Source organism: Eptesicus fuscus, chromosome 6 (genome assembly GCF_027574615.1).
Source record: "Eptesicus fuscus isolate TK198812 chromosome 6, DD_ASM_mEF_20220401, whole genome shotgun sequence".
NCBI classification, from domain to species: domain Eukaryota; kingdom Metazoa; phylum Chordata; class Mammalia; order Chiroptera; family Vespertilionidae; genus Eptesicus; species Eptesicus fuscus.
Window position 1 is genome coordinate 25,096,153 of NC_072478.1, and position 21,190 is coordinate 25,117,342.

At 43.8% G+C, this 21,190-nt stretch overlaps 3 protein-coding genes across 3 annotated transcripts in view; 2 read left to right on the forward strand and 1 right to left on the reverse strand.

Annotated features, from left to right (window-relative positions):
* Positions 1-21,190, reverse strand: part of LOC103303168 (olfactory receptor 7D2) — a 54,564-nt gene that overhangs the window by 17,610 nt on the left and 15,764 nt on the right. The window lies entirely within an intron of this gene.
* Positions 6,871-7,803, forward strand: LOC103303167 (olfactory receptor 7D4). Its single transcript, XM_008160191.3, has one exon. The coding sequence runs from the start codon at positions 6,871-6,873 to the stop codon at positions 7,801-7,803; it is 933 nt and encodes a 310-aa protein (XP_008158413.3).
* Positions 18,195-19,127, forward strand: LOC129149414 (olfactory receptor 7D4-like). Its single transcript, XM_054717456.1, has one exon. The coding sequence runs from the start codon at positions 18,195-18,197 to the stop codon at positions 19,125-19,127; it is 933 nt and encodes a 310-aa protein (XP_054573431.1).

Consider the following 21,190-nt stretch of genomic DNA (forward strand, 5'->3'; position numbering starts at 1 on the left):
TTTCAATATTTGAGAGAGATTTTTGTTTTGTATTCAAAGCTTCCTCTGTACCAGGAAATATAGGCCCTAGAGAATAAATGAGACTCATTAGTTTTTCTCCAAATAGTAAATATCTAGTTATAAGAGGACAAAAATAAAATGTCATCTCAGGGATCAAAGGGTATCATGACTTCAGGTCACAGAACTTTTAAGCTAAATGACACGGGGATCAGCCTTAATATTGTTAAAGATAATATCTAAAACTTATTTTCCCCTTGCTTTATGCACCACCTCATGCTGACCACACAGGGAGCATTGCTATCTGTCAATCATTACTCAATGCAGTTGTGTCAACTCGGAATCAAGATATTAAGAACTTGCCCCATGTCACAAAGCTGACAAGTAGAGCAGACAAGGATTAAGACCCTGATGTTATGTCTCTCTGAGATTGTCTGAGCCAATTACATGACTGGAGGAAGAAGTGGACAACTCTATTGGGATATCCAGGAACAGGGGCTTTGCCCTAAATTACCGTGTGCCGACTCTGTGCTCTTTGCCTATGACCTCAACCATCCATACATCCTATATTTGATGCAGCAGGCACCCCTCACTGCTCTTTGCTGTGGTCTACCAGAAAGCCCAAAGGGAAGAGCACAATGAATAGGTGATCTCTTCCTAGAGCATCCGGGAAGTGAAGTAACTTAGGTGGGTTGGCAGAGGCAGAACACCGGCCAGGTGCCCCAGGTCCGGAGTCAGACTGAGGATTTTAACTTGGCTTTACGCCTTTCTGCCTCATGACCTGTACAGATTACATTAACATGCTATGCTCCTTTCCTAATCTATAAAACAATAAAATGTGCACAGACTTTGAGGGAGACTGTGCAGATGAAATGAAACAAGTTACATGGTACACAGAACTCAAAGCCTGGCACTTAGGATCCAACACGTGGCTCCCTCTTCCTCCCAGTGGGTAGGAGATCACTCCACTGACTGTCAGGGAGGAGGTCTCTAGAAACAAACAATCAAAACAGCATTTTCTTTAATGAGAAGGAAAATGATTCAGAACCAAATAATCCTCTTGCGTCTTTCATTTCAGGCTCGCCTCTCCCAGGCCAGGAGGAAATTCCCTTGAGCTACGTCAGGTATCAGTCTATCCCTGGGCCCTGTGCTTAGCATTTCATCCCTTTTCCTGCCCTTATTATTTGTCCTCCACTGAGAGAAGCAAAGATAATAGAGCCCAGACCTTCAGAAATTCCATTGTGATGCCCCAGCATTCTCAGAAACTGTTGTGGCAAAGAGGTAAGAGGGGGACAAAACTTTTACTTGCATGCTGTCCTGGCACATAAGCAGGGATGTACAGGAGGAAAAGCCCACCAAAGTCAAGTTAAAAGTCCCCGGCTCTGGACAGGGCTCTTCCAAGCCTCCCTAGACCTCATGTTCTCTTACTTCTATCTTTACGTCTACTGTCCTCCACTGCCTCTCAGTTCTGGGTCTTCCCCTCACAATCCTCTCTCCACTCGAACTTTCCCTTGCCCAAGTTTTTCTCCAATGGGACATTTCTACATCTATGGAGCATCTCTCTGTGCCTAACACTGAGCTAGGTGCTGCACATAAAGAGGTAGATGTAATGTGTTGCTCTCCTGGGAGGATTAAAATTCTATGACATGCAATAAAGCAATGTAATGGCTTGCCCCATGTGCAGTTTAGTCTACCAAGGTACAGAGAATGTCCAGAGAGAGAGTGGTTAGTGCAGAATGGAGGTCAATAAAGATTTCAGGACAGTGTGGAAGGAGGAATAGGACTCTTCCATGTGAAGAAGGAAGGAGGACCAGGGTGAGAGGGGCTGGTAAATGCAAAGGCCCAAAGCTATCAAACGGCACAGAATGTTCCCAGAATTAAAAGACGTTGAGTATCTAATGTCAAAGCATCACTTTGGATAAAATGTGGATAAAAATGTGACTCACACGAATACATAGAGAGCATATGCCAAAGACGTATTAATGAGAAGGGGAGTGAAGCTAGTTTGAGGAGCATTTGAAGAACAGAAATTTATATAGGCAGGAAAGAAATGATGGAATTAATTTTCTAAGTTAGATGCAAAAATATAGAAAAATAAAATCAAAGCTTTTGGGGTCATCTTTTCTCCCATAGGGCAATAAACTATAACTTTGGGGTAATCCTTTTACCTGAAAATAATTTGCATGTATGCTGGGCAAAAATCACTTGCAATTTATTAAATTCCTATGAGCATTAACTTCAGAGGCTAGGTCCGAAGCAAAGGAACATTCCACCAGAAAGTGAATTAGGCAGGCCATGGGACACTTCAGTGAGTCATCCTTTTGTCTCACTGAAAAGTTCTGGGGAATTCCCTCTTTAATGCAAAGGATGGATTAGAAGCCAGGAAAAGGGTGGCGGAATGAGAGATGAAGACAGAGCAATAGGATAGGGGCCAGATCATGGAGGGCAATGGTGTTTGGGCTCTCCCCTAGAGGGATCAGGAGCCCCTGAGTAATTTTTAAGATGCATACAATGCTGAGATTGGAACTATCCTGACATCCCCTGCAGAATGAGCCAAATGGGTGGCAATCTATTTGCAGCACAGATGAGAGGTTAGCACGACCTGGATTAAAGCAGCATTGTGAGTGCAGAAAGTGTCCAGTGGCAGTTTATTTTGCCATTTTGATACCACAGAGTCTTCTTAAATAATCTTCGTATACTCATCTATTTTATGAAAAAGTATTGTAGCAACAGCCATCCTCATCTATTCCTGATTCCTTGTCCTATTTTAGTTTTCATTGATTTAGTATGAAATTTGAGCACTTTTTCATGTTTTTATCTACTTGTATTTATCCTCTTATTTTTTTCTATTTGGTTCTTATTATTTTTAAGAGCTTTGTAAGTTACTGCACTTTTATATTTTCTCATAAGTTATAAGTTCTCCCTCCCTCAGATTTGAATTTGCCTTTTTATGTCATGTATTATTGACAAACAAATGATTTATTGTATGTACTTTAAACTACTGACCTATTGCTTTGTAATTACTTTCACTGGTCTAATTAGGAAGTTTTTACACTTCAGGAAGTCACATAAATATTTTATCTACCAGTGGCCCGGTGCACAAAATTTGTGCACAGGGGAGGGGGGATCCTTCAACCGGCCTGCAACCTCTCCAATCGGGAACCCCTCGGGGAATGTCTGACTGTTGGTTTAGGCCTGATACCACAAGGATCGGGCCTAAACCGGCAGTCGGACATCCCTCTAGCAATCCAGGACCGCTGGCCCCTAACCACTCACCTGCCTTCCTGATAGCCCCCAGCTGCTACCCCACTGGCCTGCTTGTCCCCAACTGCCCTCCCTTGCTGGTCTGATCACCCCCAACTGCCCCCCATTGCAGGCCTGCTCGCCCCCAACTGCCCCCCCTGCCAGGCTGATCACCCCCAACTGCCCTCCCCTCCCGGCCTGATTGCCCCTGCCTCTGCCTCAGCCCCGCCACCATGGCTTTGTACAGAAGGTCTCCTGGTCTAATTAGCATATTATCCTTTTATTAGTATAGTGTTCTGTTCTCAATGTTGCCACTCTTTCTTACTATTTATTTTGAGGTGTTTAAAAAGTTAAGGAGTTTTTTAAACATTGTCACTTATATAACTTACCTTTTATGGGTGATTTGTGATATATATTAAACTGAATTCTCATATTGGCTAGTATCTGTTCCTTGACTGTTCAATTTGTTCCATTGATCCCTCTATATACAGGTGTGGGCAAAAGTAGGTTTACAGTAGTTTGTATGGAAAATAATACAATTTACAAATAATCTATTTATATAAAGAGCCAGGGTCCATAACCACTGAAGGCTCGACTAAGTGGGAGGGGACTGGCGAGCGGGCTGAACTCTGCGAGGTTCCTGGTGGCCGAAGGTGCAGAGCTGGAGTGTGAGTGTGTGCATGAGCGTGGATCCAAGCGAAACACACTCACACGCCTGCACCCACACAGGGCCCTCGGCAATGCCACCAGCACCTCCCTGGACTTCACCCTATAGCCCGGACCCTCCTGGTCCCGCCTCCCGTCGGTTCGGGTGAGGAGTCAGTCTGGGGAAACTTTCTCAGACTTGCATGGTGCTGGGACTGGATGCATCCCAACTCATGGCAGGCTCCACGGAGTTTCCTGGTGGCCGAGGGTGCAGAGCGGGAGTGAGGGTGTGTGTGTGTGTTCATAAACGTGGACCTCACACAGGGCCCTCGGCTGCGCCACCCTGGACTTCACCATACAGCCCAGATCCTCCAGGTCCCGCGCCCCGGGGCTGCTCAAGCTCAGCAAGAGTTTGCAATTTGCCCAAGGTGCATTAAACAGTTTTCTCTTAACCCGTTTGTGGGAGTGTAATCTGACTTAAAATCAATGGACTAAACCAGTGGTCGGCAAACTGCGGCTCTTTGGCCCCTTGAGTTTTTAGCAAAGGCCAGCTTAGGAGTACGCTAATTAAGTTAATAACAATGTACCTACCTATCTAGTTTAAGTTTAAAAAATTTGGCTCTCAAAAGAAATTTCAATCGTTGTACTGCTGATATTTGGCTCTGTTGACTAACGAGTTTGCCGAGCACTAGACTAAACAAACAGAAGCACTTTCTAGAAAGTCAATTGGAAATGTGGATCAAAATTCAAGTGAATTAGCTTTGGGCCAGGAGTTCCATGTCTGTGAATGTGTCCTAAGTAAACAGTCAAATAAGCAATTACGTTTACTGTAGTTATTGATGCCAGGGGAAACCGGAAACAACCTGCCCCACAATAAAGGGTTAGTGAAGTAAACCATAGTAATGTCAAACAGTCAGGGATAACACTGTAGCCATTAAAAATTATGTCTGTACATCCAATTCATTCACATGAGAAGAAGGCCATAGCCAAATATTAAGTGGAGGGCAGGGGAAGCTCAGAAGAGGGCATGTATATTTATATGTATGCATATTTTATATGTCAGGGAAATAATAGTTTTAAAAACAGTGATTCTTCCTGAGCTCTGCAATTGTGTTTCAGGTGTGACAGGCGTCCTCTGGTGCCCCATACACAGACATCAGTGCCTGTGGGACAGCCTGAACCTTTGCCACACCTGCCCCTCTCTGCTGTGGCAAAGGTCCAATCAAACATTCCCCTTTATTGGGCTGGTTTCCTTTTCTCCTTTGCCCAAACCATGCCTTTCCAACAAAAGAATATTAACCAAGCAATCCTAACAACAACAAAAAGAATAAACTGTGTTCCACATACAACCATAAATCTACTTTTGGCAATCCCTGTATTTATGTCTATTCCCATTCTTAAAGTGCCTGTTCCTCATCATTACTCTTTTAAAAACTTTCTTGTATGTACTTTATTGATCTATTCCTTTGTAATTACTTTCACTGGTCTCCTTAGGAAGGACGCTCTCATTCTCATTAAGTTCAACTGAAAAGCCTTCGTGATAAATGGTGTCTTTGTTCTTGATTAAAGGGTTTCGATAGGGAATTGCCTCTACTATGCCCCGAAAATCTCTCCTAACACATACTTATAGAGCCCCTGTTATGTACCAGGTACTGTGCTGAGTGCTTGGGATATGAATGAAAATGAAACAGAAAAGTCATAGTTCTCCCAACCTAAAGAAAGTTAAAGAACTACAACACAACCATGCAGGACACAAAATGGTCTGATTTGTCTTGGGAATTGAGTGTATTATGGTACACTGCTCATTACAATGGCAGAGGAATAAACTGGGACAGTAATAAAGTAACTGTAATAGTGTAAGAATTATCTATAAAATCTTTCCCCAATAACCTTCTCTGGGTCAATCTTGAGATGGAGAATGGTCTAGTTCAAGATACTGGCAAATGTCATGAGGGCAAAGAAAAAACACAACTAGCTTTCTGTGTCTCTCTCCCCTTCCCCCCAGAGCACACCCACAGGAATCTTCGAGTGTACCTTCCTAAGCTCCAAGACCCACCTTTTGCCTCTGTAACAGGTATCCCAAGCTCGTTTCTTCTAAGCTCACTTTTACTACCTCTAACTTTCTAAATAAATTTTTTCTTTAAAAAAAGCATTAAAGCCCTAGCTGGTTTGGCTCAGTGGATACAGCGTTGGCCTGTGGACTGAAGGGTCCTGGGTTTGATTCCGGTCAAGGGCACATGCCCACGTTGCGGAATTGATCCCCAGTATGGGGCGTGCAGGAGGCAGCTGATCAATGATTCTCTCATCATTGATATTTCTATGTCTCTCTCCCTCACCCTTCCTCTCTGAAATCAATAAAAATATATCTTTTTAAAAAAGCATTTAATTATGCAACTCCCAGTGATTTTCCCATACTCTACATTTCCCTGGGACACAAAGGGACCACAGCTACAAGGCAGAAAAGAGACATTCAGGAGGCTGATTGTCCTTTCACAGGAATTATAGAGGTGGACTAGCCAGTAGTCAGGGACAATGCAAAGAAGAACCCTGAATAGTGTGGGACATTAATTTTAAAGAGTAGCTGTTCCAGCCCAGCTGGCACGGCTCAATGGTTGAGTGTCGACCTATGAACCAGGGGGTCATGGTTCCATTCCAGGTCAGGGCACAGGCTCGGGTTGTGGGCTCGATCCCCAGTGTGGGGCGTGCAGGAGGCAGCCGATGGATGATTCTCTCTCATCATTGATGTTTCTACCTCTCTTTTCCTCTCTGAAATCAATAAAAATATTTTTTTAAAAAAAGAGTCACTATTCCAGGTAGTACTGATGGAAGCAGGAAAGGAATATTATTGATGACATTTTCATCAACTTAAGAAAATAAAACTCTCAGATAAAACTTAAAACTTAAATGAGTTTGAAATAGATGGCACATTCCTGCTTTTTTACTGTTTTAACATAGTTGTTGCCTCTCTTCAGGCAATTCCCATAAATGTATATGGAAGCAGGAAATCAAACAGCTACTTCAAAATTCATTCTCCTGGGCCTTTCAGAAGATGTGGACCTGCAGCCCCTCCTCTTTGGGCTGTTCCTTTACATGTACCTAGTCTGTGTTATAGGAAACCTGCTCATCATCCTGGCCATCAGCTCCGACTCCCACCTCCACACGCCCATGTACTTCTTCCTCTCCAACCTGTCCTTCACTGACATCTGTTTCACCTCCACCACTGTCCCGAAAATGCTGGTGAACATCCAGACACAGAGCAAAGACCTCACGTTTGAAGGCTGCCTCACCCAGATGTATTTCTTCATGCTTTTTGCTGGGCTAGATGATTTGCTCCTCACAGTGATGGCCTATGACCGGTTTGTGGCCATCTGTCATCCCTTGCACTACACAGTCATCATGAACCCTCGCCTTTGTAGTATCCTCCTTCTGATTTCTTGGTTAATCTGCCTGAGCTATTCTTTGTTGCAAAGTCTGATGGTATTGAGGGTGTCCTTTTGCAAAGAGACAGAAATCCCTCACTTTTTCTGTGAACTTGCTCAGATCCTCAAGCTTGCCTGTTCTGACACACTTGCCAACAACATCCTACAATATTTTGTAACTAGCCTGATGGGTGTTATTCCCCTGACTGGGATTCTTTTTTCTTATTCTAGAATTGTCTCTTCCATTATGAGCATTCCATCTATTAGGGGAAAGTATAAAGTCTTTTCCACCTGTGGGTCTCACCTCTCAGTTGTCTCCTTGTTCTACGGTGCCGGCCTTGGGGTCTATCTCACTTCTGGAACCAACCAACCCTCCAGAAAGGGTTCAGTGGCCTCAGTGATGTACACGGTGGTCACCCCCATGCTGAACCCCTTCATCTACAGTCTGAGGAACAGGGACATAAAAGAAGCTCTGAGGAGATTTTTCAGCAGAGCATAATCTTGGTGAGATCATGCAAGTTAAGGACAACAGAGATCCAAAGGGCTGATAATTAGTATTCCTAGATATGTAGCCTGAAGACATAGAGAAGAAATATCATCATGACATACTAGAAGATATTCCTGACCAAAGACGAACTTGGAAGTAGCACACCCAAAGGCTCACCATCTACCAAGGAAAAAGAATAGCCAACCAATTACTACACCTCTTGTGGAAATTACTTCAAGAACACAGACTCCTGTCCTGATTAGTGCAGCTCAGTTGGTGGGAGCGTTTTCCTATGCACCAAAAGGTGGAAGTTCAATTCCCAGCCAGGACACATACCCAGTTTGTGGGTTCAATCCCCACTCTAGGGAAGCTAATCAATGTCTCTGTCTCTGTCTCTGTTTCTCTCTCCCTCCCTCCTTCCTTCCCTCCCTCCCCATCTCTCTTTTTCTCCTTGCCTCTCTCTAAAATCCAATAAAAAATAAAAAATGCAGATTCCTGCAAACATCAAAGGAGAAAGCAAGTCAAGCAATGCAGTGAGAAGAGAATGACAACAAATGTCTACACATATTAACTCATCTTTACCCCTCTGCTATGTTCTAGCTAGAACAAATCAGCATGTCCGCTGGGCCATGTTGTCCTCGGTTATTTCCTGGAACTGTTATCTGGACTGTCTCATACTGACCTCTGTGACCCCATAAAATTTTACTTAGTGTATCTTGCCTGTGGTGGCCACTGACCTACATTGAGGACTTTAATAAAAACTTCTTTGTAGTCTCTACTGTAAAAGAGAAAATTCTGATTTTTGTTGATTCATGAGCCAGCGGATCTGAAATGAGAGTCCAAAGCAATTCACTTTCTGCCTTCCTTGCCTGAATCATGCATCACCAAATCTGCTCGTGCCTGGCTTCTTCTCACAAGTTAGACTTCAAATCAAAACTGTCCACTCTGACACAGACAGTAGGGTGGTGGAGGCCTGGGGTGGGGGATGGGAGGCAGGGGCCGGCTTTAAGGGGTCAATGGGAGCAAAAAGGGCATATATGTAGTACTCTCCACAATAAAGATTTAAAAACAAAACAAAAAACTATCCACTCTTCAGAGGCCTACTCTGGCCACCATCCTCCTACTCATTCCAGTTTTCATAGCACTTACATATTGAGGGGCAGCATAGCATAGTGACTAAGAGGGCTCCGGGCTCAAATATTTTCATCATTCACTAACAAGTGGTATAATCTTGCTCAAGTTACTTCTTTCTGCCTCCATACCCTCATCCATAATAATAAGGATGACAATACATTTCCTAGAGTTCTGGCAGGGATTAAATGTTACACATAAGGGAGCTCAGAACAGTGTCTGACACAAGCACTCAGTAATTGTTAGCCATCATAAGACCATGAGGACCACCGAGGAGGCCTACAAAGGTGCAGAGATGATAAACAGCCAGCCAGGAACTCTTTCTCCCTTAAATTCAATTAACTACTATACTTTGCACTGGGGTATGAGTGTGTGTGTGTGGGGGGGGGGGGCACTTCTCTATTAGGTTAATAGTCTATCTTTTGTTTGCCAGTATATGGCGATGAAGTACAAATTTTTAAAAATATATATTTTATTTATTTTTTACAGAGAGGAAGAGAGAGGGATAGTCAGAAACATGGATGAGAGAGAAACATCGATCAGCTGCCTCTTGCACACCCCCTACTGGGGATGTGCCCGCAACCAAGGTACATGCCCTTGACCGGAATCGAACCTGGGACCCTTCAGTCCACAGGCCGATGCTCTATCCACTGAGCCAAACCGGTTTTGGCTGAAGTACAAATTTTGAAGTTTCTCTTGCACTACTGTCTGCTCTGGATCGCTGCTCCTATACAGAGGTGGAAAAAAGCCGATTCCCTGGGGAGGTGGGTACCTCCTTTGTGACCAGGTTACTAGGTCTCAAGGTACCATCCCTGTGGGGGAATGTGATAGACTATGGGGTTCTGATCCCATGAAATCCCAGTGCTGTCCCCTGCAGCCAGATGCTGCCAGCAGTGCTGCACTGCTGGAGGAGTCTGAGGTGCCCCAACTAGGCTCAGCCATAATGGGTGAGGGGTGAGCCGAGATAGGCTGGCGGGTGCATTTGTGGCTTTTTCTCCTCCCAGTAATGCCAACTGCCTGACCTCAGCTCCCTTACCTCTGTATCTCCACCCATCTCTAGATTAAGCCCAAGCATGCATCTTCCCCTCTGGGGAAAATGCTTCTGCCTCTCCAGTTCTCAGGGCTGCATAGTGTGCTCTGTAGCCCAACACTCACTGCTACAGCTTCTTCTGGGGCCCACTGCTAGCTCTGGGAGAGTGAGGGGCGGCCTCCATGCTCTATGGCTGTTTTCCTGCCTAGCAGTAGCAGCTGCCAGACAACCGCATCCGCATATCTACGCTCCGTCTCTGCCCAGGTCACTGGGTTCAGACAAAGTATGTGCTGACCACTCAGGCAGAGATGCTCCTTCTACCTTCTCTGCTCTTCAGAGTGCAGACTACAACCTGATTTCCCCCCCTCCCAAGCCCTGCAGTGAGCACTGGGCTGCCTCTGTGGCACCTGGCTCTGATCTTTACCCTTCCCTCCTCCTCTTGGCTCCCATTTTCCCATCGCCAGATGTTTCAATATGCAGATCTCTCAGATGTTTGTGTATTGAGCAGGGAATCCTGTGTTGAATTATAATTGTTAAAATTGTTGTAACTCCAGGGACAGAGAGCGCTCACGCCACCATGCTTCTGATGTCAAAATTAATCAATTATTTGACTGGTACTAGAAATCTTACCAATTTATTAATTATTTCTTTAAAAATACCTTGTGTCCACGTTGTCTCTGAAAAATTTTTACAAAATACACCTTTTTTATTTTGCTCTGTTGCAGAAAATTGTAAATGGAATCAATTACAACATACCTTCTCTTTCTGCATCTCCATTCAATTCTTCATTAGTGTGCCTTCAATTGAAATTCAAAATCCTATACTTACTTTTAAAATTAAAAAACTTTAATTTTATTGTAATTTTAAAATATTCAATTTAATTAGCAATTACAATGTGCATAGTATCACTGTAACTTGTGCTTTATATTTATATAAAGATATAATGTTACATTGGTACATCAAAAATGTGTCCATTACATAGACAATTTAAAGCAAACACTATTTTATCTTCTCTCTAGTTCTATGGGGCATCCTTGAAAAGGAGGAACCTAATTTGTGGGAGCCATACTGTCTATGCTGTTTTTATTAACTGAAGAGGGGTGTTTTCAATATTTGAGAGAGATTTTTGTTTTGTATTCAAAGCTTCCTCTGTACCAGGAAGTATAGGCCCTAGAGAATAAAAAATAAATGAGACTCATTAGTTTTTCTCCAAATAGTAAACATCTAGTTATAAGAGGACAAAAATAAAATGTCATCTCAGGGATCAAAGGGTATCATAACTTCAGGTCACAGAACTTTTAAGTTAAATGACACGCGGATCAGCCTTAATATTAAAGATAATATCTAAAACTTATTTTCCCCTTGCTTTATGCACCACCTCATACTGACCACACAGGGAGCATTGCTATCTGTCAATCATTACTCAATGCAGTTGTGTCAACTCGGAATCAAGATATTAAGAACTTGCCCCATGTCACAAAGCTGACAAGTAGAGCAGACAAGGATTAAGACCCTGATGTTATGTCTCTCTGAGATTGTCTGAGCCAATTACATGACTGGAGGAAGAAGTGGACAACTCTATTGGGATATCCAGGAACAGGGGCTTTGCCCTAAATTACCGTGTGCCGACTCTGTGCTCTTTGCCTATGACCTCAGCCATCCATACATCCTATATATTTGATGCAGCAGGCACCCCTCACTGCTCTTTGCTGTGGTCTACCAGAAAGCCCAAAGGGAAGAGCACAATGAATAGGTGATCTCTTCCTAGAGCATCCGGGAAGTGAAGTAACTTAGGTGGGTTGGCAGAGGCAGAACACCGGCCAGGTGCCCCAGGTCCGGAGTCAGACTGAGGATTTTAACTTGGCTTTACGCCTTTCTGCCTCATGACCTGTACAGATTACATTAACATGCTATGCTCCTTTCCTAATCTATAAAACAATAAAATGTGCACAGACTTTGAGGGAGACTGTGCAGATGAAATGAAACAAGTTACATGGTACACAGAACTCAAAGCCTGGCACTTAGGATCAAACACGTGGCTCCCTCTTCCTCCCAGTGGGTAGGAGATCACTCCACTGACGGTCAGGGAGGAGGTCTCTAGAAACAAACAATCAAAACAGCATTTTCTTTAATGAGAAGGAAAATGATTCAGAACCAAATAATCCTCTTGCGTCTTTCATTTCAGGCTCGCCTCTCCCAGGCCAGGAGGAAATTCCCTTGAGCTACGTCAGGTATCAGTCTATCCCTGGGCCCTGTGCTTAGCATTTCATCCCTTTTCCTGCCCTTATTATTTGTCCTCCACTGGGAGAAGCAAAGATAATAGAGCCCAGACCTTCAGAAATTCCATTGTGATGCCCCAGCATTCTCAGAAACTGTTGTGGCAAAGAGGTAAGAGGGGGACAAAATTTGTACTTCCATGCTCTCCTGGCACATAAGCAGGGATGTACAGGAGGAAAAGCCCACCAAAATCAAGTTAAAAGTCCCCGGCTCTGGACAGGGCTCTTCCAAGCCTCCCTAGACCTCATGTTCTCTTACTTCTATCTTTACGTCTACTGTCCTCCACTGCCTCTCAGTTCTGGGTCTTCCCCTCACAATCCTCTCTCCACTCGAACTTTCCCTCGCCCAATTTTTTCTCCAATGGGACATTTCTACATCTATGGAGCATCTCTCTGTGCCTAACACTGAGCTAGGTGCTGCACATAAAGAGGTAGATGTAATGTGTTGCTCTCCTGGGAGGATTAAAATTCTATGACATGCAATAAAGCAATGTAATGGCTTGCCCCATGTGTAGTTTAGTCTACCAAGGTACAGAGAATGTCCAGAGAGAGAGTGGTTAGTGCAGAATGGAGGTCAATAAAGATTTCAGGACAGTGTGGAAGAAGGAATAGGACTCTTCCATGTGAAGAAGGAAGGAGGACCAGGGTGAGAGGGGCTGGTAAATGCAAAGGCCCAAAGCTATCAAACGGCACAGAATGTTCCCAGAATTAAAAGACGTTGAGTATCTAATGTCAAAGCATCACTTTGGATAAAATGTGGATAAAAATGTGACTCACACGAATACATAGAGAGCATATGCCAAAGACGTATTAATGAGAAGGGGAGTGAAGCTAGTTTGAGGAGCATTTGAAGAACAGAAATTTATATAGGCAGGAAAGAAATGATGGAATTAATTTTCTAAGTTAGATGCAAAAATATAGAAAAATAAAATCAAAGCTTTTGGGGTCATCTTTTCTCCCATAGGGCAATAAACTATAACTTTGGGGTAATCCTTTTACCTGAAAATAATTTGCATGTATGCTGGGCAAAAATCACTTGCAATTTATTAAATTCCTATGAGCATTAACTTCAGAGGCTAGGTCTGAAGCAAAGGAACATTCCACCAGAAAGTGAATTAGGCAGGCCATGGGACACTTCAGTGAGTCATCCTTTTGTCTCACTGAAAAGTTCTGGGGAATTCCCTCTTTAATGCAAAGGATGGATTAGAAGCCAGGAAAAGGGTGGCTGAATGAGAGATGAAGACAGAGCAATAGGATAGGGGCCAGATCATGGAGGGCAATGGTGTTTGGGCTCTCCCCTAGAGGGATCAGGAGCCCCTGAGTAATTTTTAAGATGCATACAATGCTGAGATTGGAACTATCCTGACATCCCCTGCAGAATGAGCCAAATGGGTGGCAATCTATTTGCAGCACAGATGAGAGGTTAGCACGACCTGGATTAAAGCAGCATTGTGAGTGCAGAAAGTGTCCAGTGGCAGTTTATTTTGCCATTTTGATACCACAGACAGAGTCTTCTTAAATAATCTTCGTATACTCATCTATTTTATGAAAAAGTATTGTAGCAACAGCCATCCTCATCTATTCCTGATTCCTTGTCCTATTTTAGTTTTCATTGATTTAGTATGAAATTTGAGCACTTTTTCATGTTTTTATCTACTTGTATTTATCCTCTTATTTTTTCTATTTGGTTCTTATTATTTTTAAGAGCTTTGTAAGTTACTGCACTTTTATATTTTCTCATAAGTTATAAGTTCTCCCTCCCTCAGATTTGAATTTGCCTTTTTATGTCATGTATTATTGACAAACAAATGATTTATTGTATGTACTTTAAACTACTGACCTATTGCTTTGTAATTACTTTCACTGGTCTAATTAGGAAGTTTTTACACTTCAGGAAGTCACATAAATATATTATCTACCAGTGACCCGGTGCACAAAATTTGTGCACAGGGGAGGGGAGATCCTTCAACCGGCCTGCAACCTCTCCAATCGGGAACCCCTCGGGGAATGTCTGACTGCTGGTTTAGGCCTGATACCACAAGGATCGAGCCTAAACCGGCAATCAGACATCCCTCTAGCAATCCAGGACCGCTGGCCCCTAACCACTCACCTGCCTTCCTGATAGCCCCCAGCTGCTACCCCACTGGCCTGCTTGTCTCCAACTGCCCTCCCCTGCTGGTCTGATCAACCCCAACTGCCCCCCATTACAGGCCTGCTCGCCCCCAACTGCCCCCCCTGCCAGGCTGATCACCCCCAACTGCCCTCCCCTCCTGGCCTGATCGCCCCTAACTGCCTCTGCCTCAGCCCCGCCACCATGGCTTTGTACAGAAGGTCTCCTGGTCTAATTAGCATATTATCCTTTTATTAGTATAGTGTTCTGTTCTCAATGTTGCCAGTCACTCTCTTCTCACTATTTATTTTGAAGTGTTTAAAAAGTTACTGAGTTTTCTAAACATTGTTAATTATATCATTTACCTTTTATGGGTGATTTGTGATATATATTAAACTGAATTCTCATATTGGCTAGTATCTGTTCCTTGACTGTTCAATTTGTTCCACTGATCCCTCTATATACAGATGTGGGCAAAAGTAGATTTACAGTAGTTTGTATTTTAAAATCCTACAATTTGCAAATTATCTATTTATATAAAGAGCCAGGGTCCATAACCACTGAAGGCTCAACCAAGTGGGAGGAGGGGACTGGCGAGCGGGCTGAACTCTGCGAGGTTCCTAGTGGCCGAAGGTGCAGAGCTGGAGTGTGGGTGTGTGCATGAGCGTGGATCCAAGCGAAACACACTCACACGCCTGCACCCACACAGGGCCCTTGGCAATGCCACCAGCACCTCCCTGGACTTCACCCTATAGCCTGGACCCTCCTGGTCCCGCCTCCCGTCGGTTCGGGTGAGGAGTCAGTCTGGGGAAACTTTCTCAGACTTGCATGGTGCTGGGACTGGATGCATCCCAACTCATGGCAGGCTCCACGGAGTTTCCTGGTGGCCGAGGGTGCAGAGCGGGAGTGAGGGTGTGTGTGTGTATTCATAAACGTGGACCTCACACAGGGCCCTCGGCTGCGCCACCCTGGACTTCACCATACAGCCCAGATCCTCCAGGTCCCGCGCCCCGGGGCTGCTCAAGCTCAGCAAGTTTGCAATTTGCCCAAGGTGCATTAAACAGTTTTCTCTTAACCCGTTTGTGGGAGTGTAATCTGACTTAAAATCAATGGACTAAACCAGTGGTCGGCAAACTGCGGCTCTTTGGCCCCTTGAGTTTTTAGCAAAGGCCAGCTTAGGAGTACGCTAATTAAGTTAATAACAATGTACCTACCTATCTAGTTTAAGTTTAAAAAATTTGGCTCTCAAAAGAAATTTCAATCGTTGTACTGCTGATATTTGGCTCTGTTGACTAACGAGTTTGCCGAGCACTAGACTAAACAAACAGAAGCACTTTCTAGAAAGTCAATTGGAAATGTGGATCAAAATTCAAGTGAATTAGCTTTGGGCCAGGAGTTCCATGTCTGTGAATGTGTCCTAAGTAAACAGTCAAATAAGCAATTACGTTTACTGTAGTTATTGATGCCAGGGGAAACCGGAAACAACCTGCCCCACAATAAAGGGTTAGTGAAGTAAACCATAGTAATGTCAAACAGTCAGGGATAACACTGTAACCATTAAAAACTGTCTGTACATCCAATTCATTCACATGAAAAGAAGGCCATAGCCAAATATTAAGTGGAGGGCAGGGGAAGCTCAGAAGAGGGCATGTATATTTATATGTATGCATATTTTATATGTCAGGGAAATAATAGTTTTAAAAACAGTGATTCTTCCTGAGCTCTGCAATTGTGTTTCAGGTGTGACAGGCGTCCTCTGGTGCCCCATACACAGACATCAGTGCCTGTGGGACAGCCTGAACCTTTGCCACACCTGCCCCTCTCTGCTGTGGCAACAGTCCAATCAAACATTCCCCTTTATTGGGCTGGTTTCCTTTTCTCCTTTGCCCAAACCATGCCTTTCCAACAAAAGAATATTAACCAAGCAATCCTAACAACAACAAAAAGAATAAACTGTGTTCCACATACAACCATAAATCTACTTTTGGCAATCCCTGTATTTATGTCTATTCCCATTCTTAAAGTGCCTGTTCCTCATCATTACTCTTTTAAAAACTTTCTTGTATGTACTTTATTGATCTATTCCTTTGTAATTACTTTCACTGGTCTCCTTAGGAAGGACGCTCTCATTCTCATTAAGTTCAACTGAAAAGCCTTCGTGATAAATGGTGTCTTTGTTCTTGATTAAAGGGTTTCGATAGGGAATTGCCTCTACTCTGCCCTGAAAATCTCTCCTAACACATACTTATAGAGCCCCTGTTATGTACCAGGTACTGTGCTGAGTGCTTGGGATATGAATGAAAATGAAACAGAAAAGTCATAGTTCTCCCAACCTAAAGAAAGTTAAAGAACTACAACACAACCATGCAGGACACAAAATGGTCTGATTTGTCTTGGGAATTGAGTGTATTATGGTACACTGCTCATTACAATGGCAGAGGAATAAACTGGGACAGTAATAAAGTAACTGTAATAGTGTAAGAATTATCTATAAAATCTTTCCCCAATAACCTTCTCTGGGTCAATCTTTTTTTTTTTTTTTTTTTTTTAATATATTTTATTGATTCTTTACAGAGAGGAAGAGAGAGGGATAGAGAGTTAGAAACATCGATGAGAGAGAATCATCGATCAGCTGCCTCTTGCACACCCCTTACTAGGGATGTGCCCGCAACCAAGGTACATGCCCCTGACCGGAATCGAACCTGGGACCTTTCAGTCCGCAGGCCGACGCTCTATCCACTGAGCCAAACCGGTTTTGGCCATCTGGGTCAATCTTGAGATGGAGAATGGTCTAGTTCAAGATACTGGCAAATGTCATGAGGGCAAAGAAAAAACACAACTAGCTTTCTGTGTCTCTCTCCCCTTCCCCCCAGAGCTCACCCACTGGAATCTTCGAGTGTACCTTCCTAAGCTCCAAGACCCACCTTTTGCCTCTGTAACAGGTATCCCAAGCTCGTTTCTTTTAAGGCTCACTTTTACTACCTCTAACTTTCTAAATAAATTTTCTCTTCAAAAAAAAGCATTAAAGCCCTAGCTGGTTTGGCTCAGTGGATACAGCATTGGCCTGTGGACTGAAGGGTCCTGGGTTTGATTCCGGTCAAGGGCACATGCCCACGTTGCGGAATTGATCCCCAGTATGGGGCGTGCAGGAGGCAGCTGATCAATGATTCTCTCATCATTGACATTTCTATGTCTCTCTCCCTCTCCCTTCCTCTCTGAAATCAATAAAAATAGATGTTTTTTAAAAAGCATTACATTATGCAACTCCCAGTGATTTTCCCATACTCTACATTTCCCTGGGACACAAAGGGACCACAGCTACAAAGCAGAAAAGAGACATTCAGGAAGCTGATTGTCCTTTCACAGGAATTATAGAGGTGGACTAGCCAGTAGTCAGGGACAATGCAAAGAAGAACCCTGAATAGTGTGGGACATTAATTTTAAAGAGTAGCTGTTCCAGCCCAGCTGGCACGGCTCAATGGTTGAGTGTCGACCTATGAACCAGGGGGTCATGGTTCCATTCCAGGTCAGGGCACAGGCTTGGGTTGTGGGCTCGATCCCCATTGTGGGGCGTGCAGGAGGCAGCCGATGGATGATTCTCTCTCATCATTGATGTTTCTACCTCTCTTTTCCTCTCTGAAATCAATAAAAATATATTTTTTAAAAAGAGTCACTATTCCAGGTAGTACTGATGGAAGCAGGAAAGGAGCAGTATTATTGACGACATTTTCATCAATTTAAGAAAATAAAACTCTCAGATAAAACTTAAAACTTAATGAGTTTGAAATAGATGGCACATTCCTGCTTTTTTACTGTTTTAACATAGTTGTTGCCTCTCTTCAGGCAATTCCCATAAATGTATATGGAAGCAGGAAATCAAACAGCTACTTCAAAATTCATTCTCCTGGGCCTTTCAGAAGATGTGGACCTGCAGCCCCTCCTCTTTGGGCTGTTCCTTTACATGTACCTAGTCTGTGTTATAGGAAACCTGCTCATCATCCTGGCCATCAGCTCCGACTCCCACCTCCACACGCCCATGTACTTCTTCCTCTCCAACCTGTCCTTCACTGACATCTGTTTCACCTCCACCACTGTCCCGAAAATGCTGGTGAACATCCAGACACAGAGCAAAGACCTCACGTTTGAAGGCTGCCTCACCCAGATGTATTTCTTCAATCTTTTTGCTGGGCTAGATGATTTGCTCCTCACAGTGATGGCCTATGACCGGTTTGTGGCCATCTGTCATCCCTTGCACTACACAGTCATCATGAACCCTCGCCTTTGTAGTATTCTCCTTCTGATTTCTTGGTTAATCTGCCTGAGCTATTCTTTGTTGCAATGTCTGATGGTATTGAGGGTGTCCTTTTGCAAAGAGACAGAAATCCCTCACTTTTTCTGTGAACTTGCTCAGATCCTCAAGCTTGCCTGTTCTGACACACTTGCCAACAACATCCTACAATATTTTGTAACTAGCCTGATGGGTGTTATTCCCCTGACTGGGATTCTTTTTTCTTATTCTAGAATCGTCTCCTCCATAATGGGCATTTCATCTATTGGGGGAAAGTATAAAGTCTTTTCCACCTGTGGGTCTCACCTCTCAGTTGTCTCCTTGTTCTACGGTGCCGGCCTTGGGGTCTATCTCACTTCTGGAACCAACCAACCCTCCAGAAAGGGTTCAGTGGCCTCAGTGATGTACACGGTGGTCACCCCCATGCTGAACCCCTTCATCTACAGTCTGAGGAACAGGGACATAAAAGAAGCTCTGAGGAGATTTTTCAGCAGAGCATAATCTTGGTGAGATCATGCAAGTTAAGGACAACAGAGATCCAAAGGGCTGATAATTAGTATTCCTAGATATGTAGCCTGAAGACATAGAGAAGAAATATCATCATGACATACTAGAAGATATTCCTGACCAAAGACGAACTTGGAAGTAGCACACCCAAAGGCTCACCATCTACCAAGGAAAAAGAATAGCCAACCAATTACTACACCTCTTGTGGAAATTAACTATTTCAAGAACACAGACTCCTGTCCTGATTAGTGCAGCTCAGTTGGTGGGAGCGTTTTCCTATGCACCAAAAGGTGGAAGTTCAATTCCCAGCCAGGACACATACCCAGTTTGTGGGTTCAATCCCCACCCTGGGGCAGCTAATCAATGTCTCTCTCTTTCTCTCTCTCCCCCCTCTCTCTCTCCCTCCCTCCCTCCCTCCTTCCGTCTCTCTTTTTCTCCTTGCCTCTCTCTAAATTCAATAAAAAATAAAGAATGCAGATTCCTGCAAGCATCAAAGGAGAAAGCAAGTCAAGCAATGCAGTGAGAAGAGAATGACAACAAATGTCTACACATATTAACTCATCTTTACCCCTCTGCTATGTTCTAGCTAGAACAAATCACCATGTCCGCTGGGCCATGTTGTCCTCGGTCTGGAACTGTTATCTGGACTGTCTCATACTGACCTCTGTGACCCCATAAAATTTTACTTAGTGTATCTTGCCTGTGGCGGCCACTGACCTACATTGAGGACTTTAATAAAAACTTCTTTGTAGTCTCTACTGTAAAAGAGAAAATTCTGATTTTTGTTGATTCATGAGCCAGCGGATCTGAAATGAGAGTCCAAAGCAATTCACTTTCTGCCTTCCTTGCCTGAATCATGCTTCACCAAATCTGCTCGTGCCTGGCTTCTTCTCACAAGTTAGACTTCAAATCAAAACTGTCCACTCTGACACAGACAGTAGGGTGGTGGAGGCCTGGGGTGGGGGATCGGAAGCAAAGGCGGGCTATAAGGTGTCAATGGGAGCAAAAAGGGCATATATGTAGTACTTTCCACAATAAAGATTTAAAAACAAAACAAAAAACTATCCACTCTTCAGAGGCCTACTCTGGCCACCATCCTCCTACTCATTCCAGTTTCCATAGCACTTACATATTGAGGGGCAGCATAGCATAGTGACTAAGAGGGCTCCGGGCTCAAATATTTTCATCATTCACTAACAAGTGGTATAATCTTGCTCAAGTTACTTCTTTCTGCCTCCATACCCTCATCCATAATAATAAGGATGACAATACATTTCCTAGAGTTCTGGCAGGGATTAAATGTTACACATAAGGGAGCTCAGAACAGTGTCTGACACAAGCACTCAGTAATTGTTAGCCATCATAAGACCATGAGGACTACCGAGGAGGTCTATGTTGACCACACAAAGGTGCAGAGATGATAAACAGCCAGCCAGGGACTCTTTCTCCCTTAAACTCTATTAACTACTATAGCTTGCACTGCCGTGTGAATGTGTGTGTATGTGTAGTGTGTGTGTGTGTGTGTGTGATGGGGGGGAGGGGGGGTAGGGAGGAGGGGCAGCGAATAAAAGGGGGGCACACAATACAGGAGAGGGACCCATTATCAGCAGAACAGAGTTAGAAAAACTGGCTGGAGTTTATCAGGCCATGGGTTTAGATGGGGTTGATTGAGTACATCTCCAGAACTCTGACTTTGAGCACCAAGAAAGCCACGTAGGAGACTGAGTCCTGTGCAAGCTCAATCCTAAGAGCACCACATGCTGGTCAGAGACTGGACCTAGAGACGAAGGATTAGACCAGGTAATGGCCCCAGACAAGGACTCCCTACAACAGGGAACTGGGAAAACAAAGCATCCTTTATACTGGTTCAGCTCCATGTGAAGAATCTCTTAAACTGAGCAAAAATTAAAAACTTAACAAAATATCTGTCTTAGATTGTCTTGATGCCTTGTGGCCTCACCCAGTGGAACCCTCTTGGTGGTCACTGTTTTCAGATTCCAATGTTTGAATCCTCACTTTACCACTTATTAGGACCCTATCTCTAAGCAGCCTCAGAT

Excerpts from the sequence above, each read along its gene's own strand:
- LOC103303167 (XM_008160191.3), top strand. The coding sequence starts at position 6,871 with ATGTATATGGAAGCAGGAAATCAAACAGCTACTTCAAAATTCATTCTC.
- LOC129149414 (XM_054717456.1), top strand. The coding sequence starts at position 18,195 with ATGTATATGGAAGCAGGAAATCAAACAGCTACTTCAAAATTCATTCTC.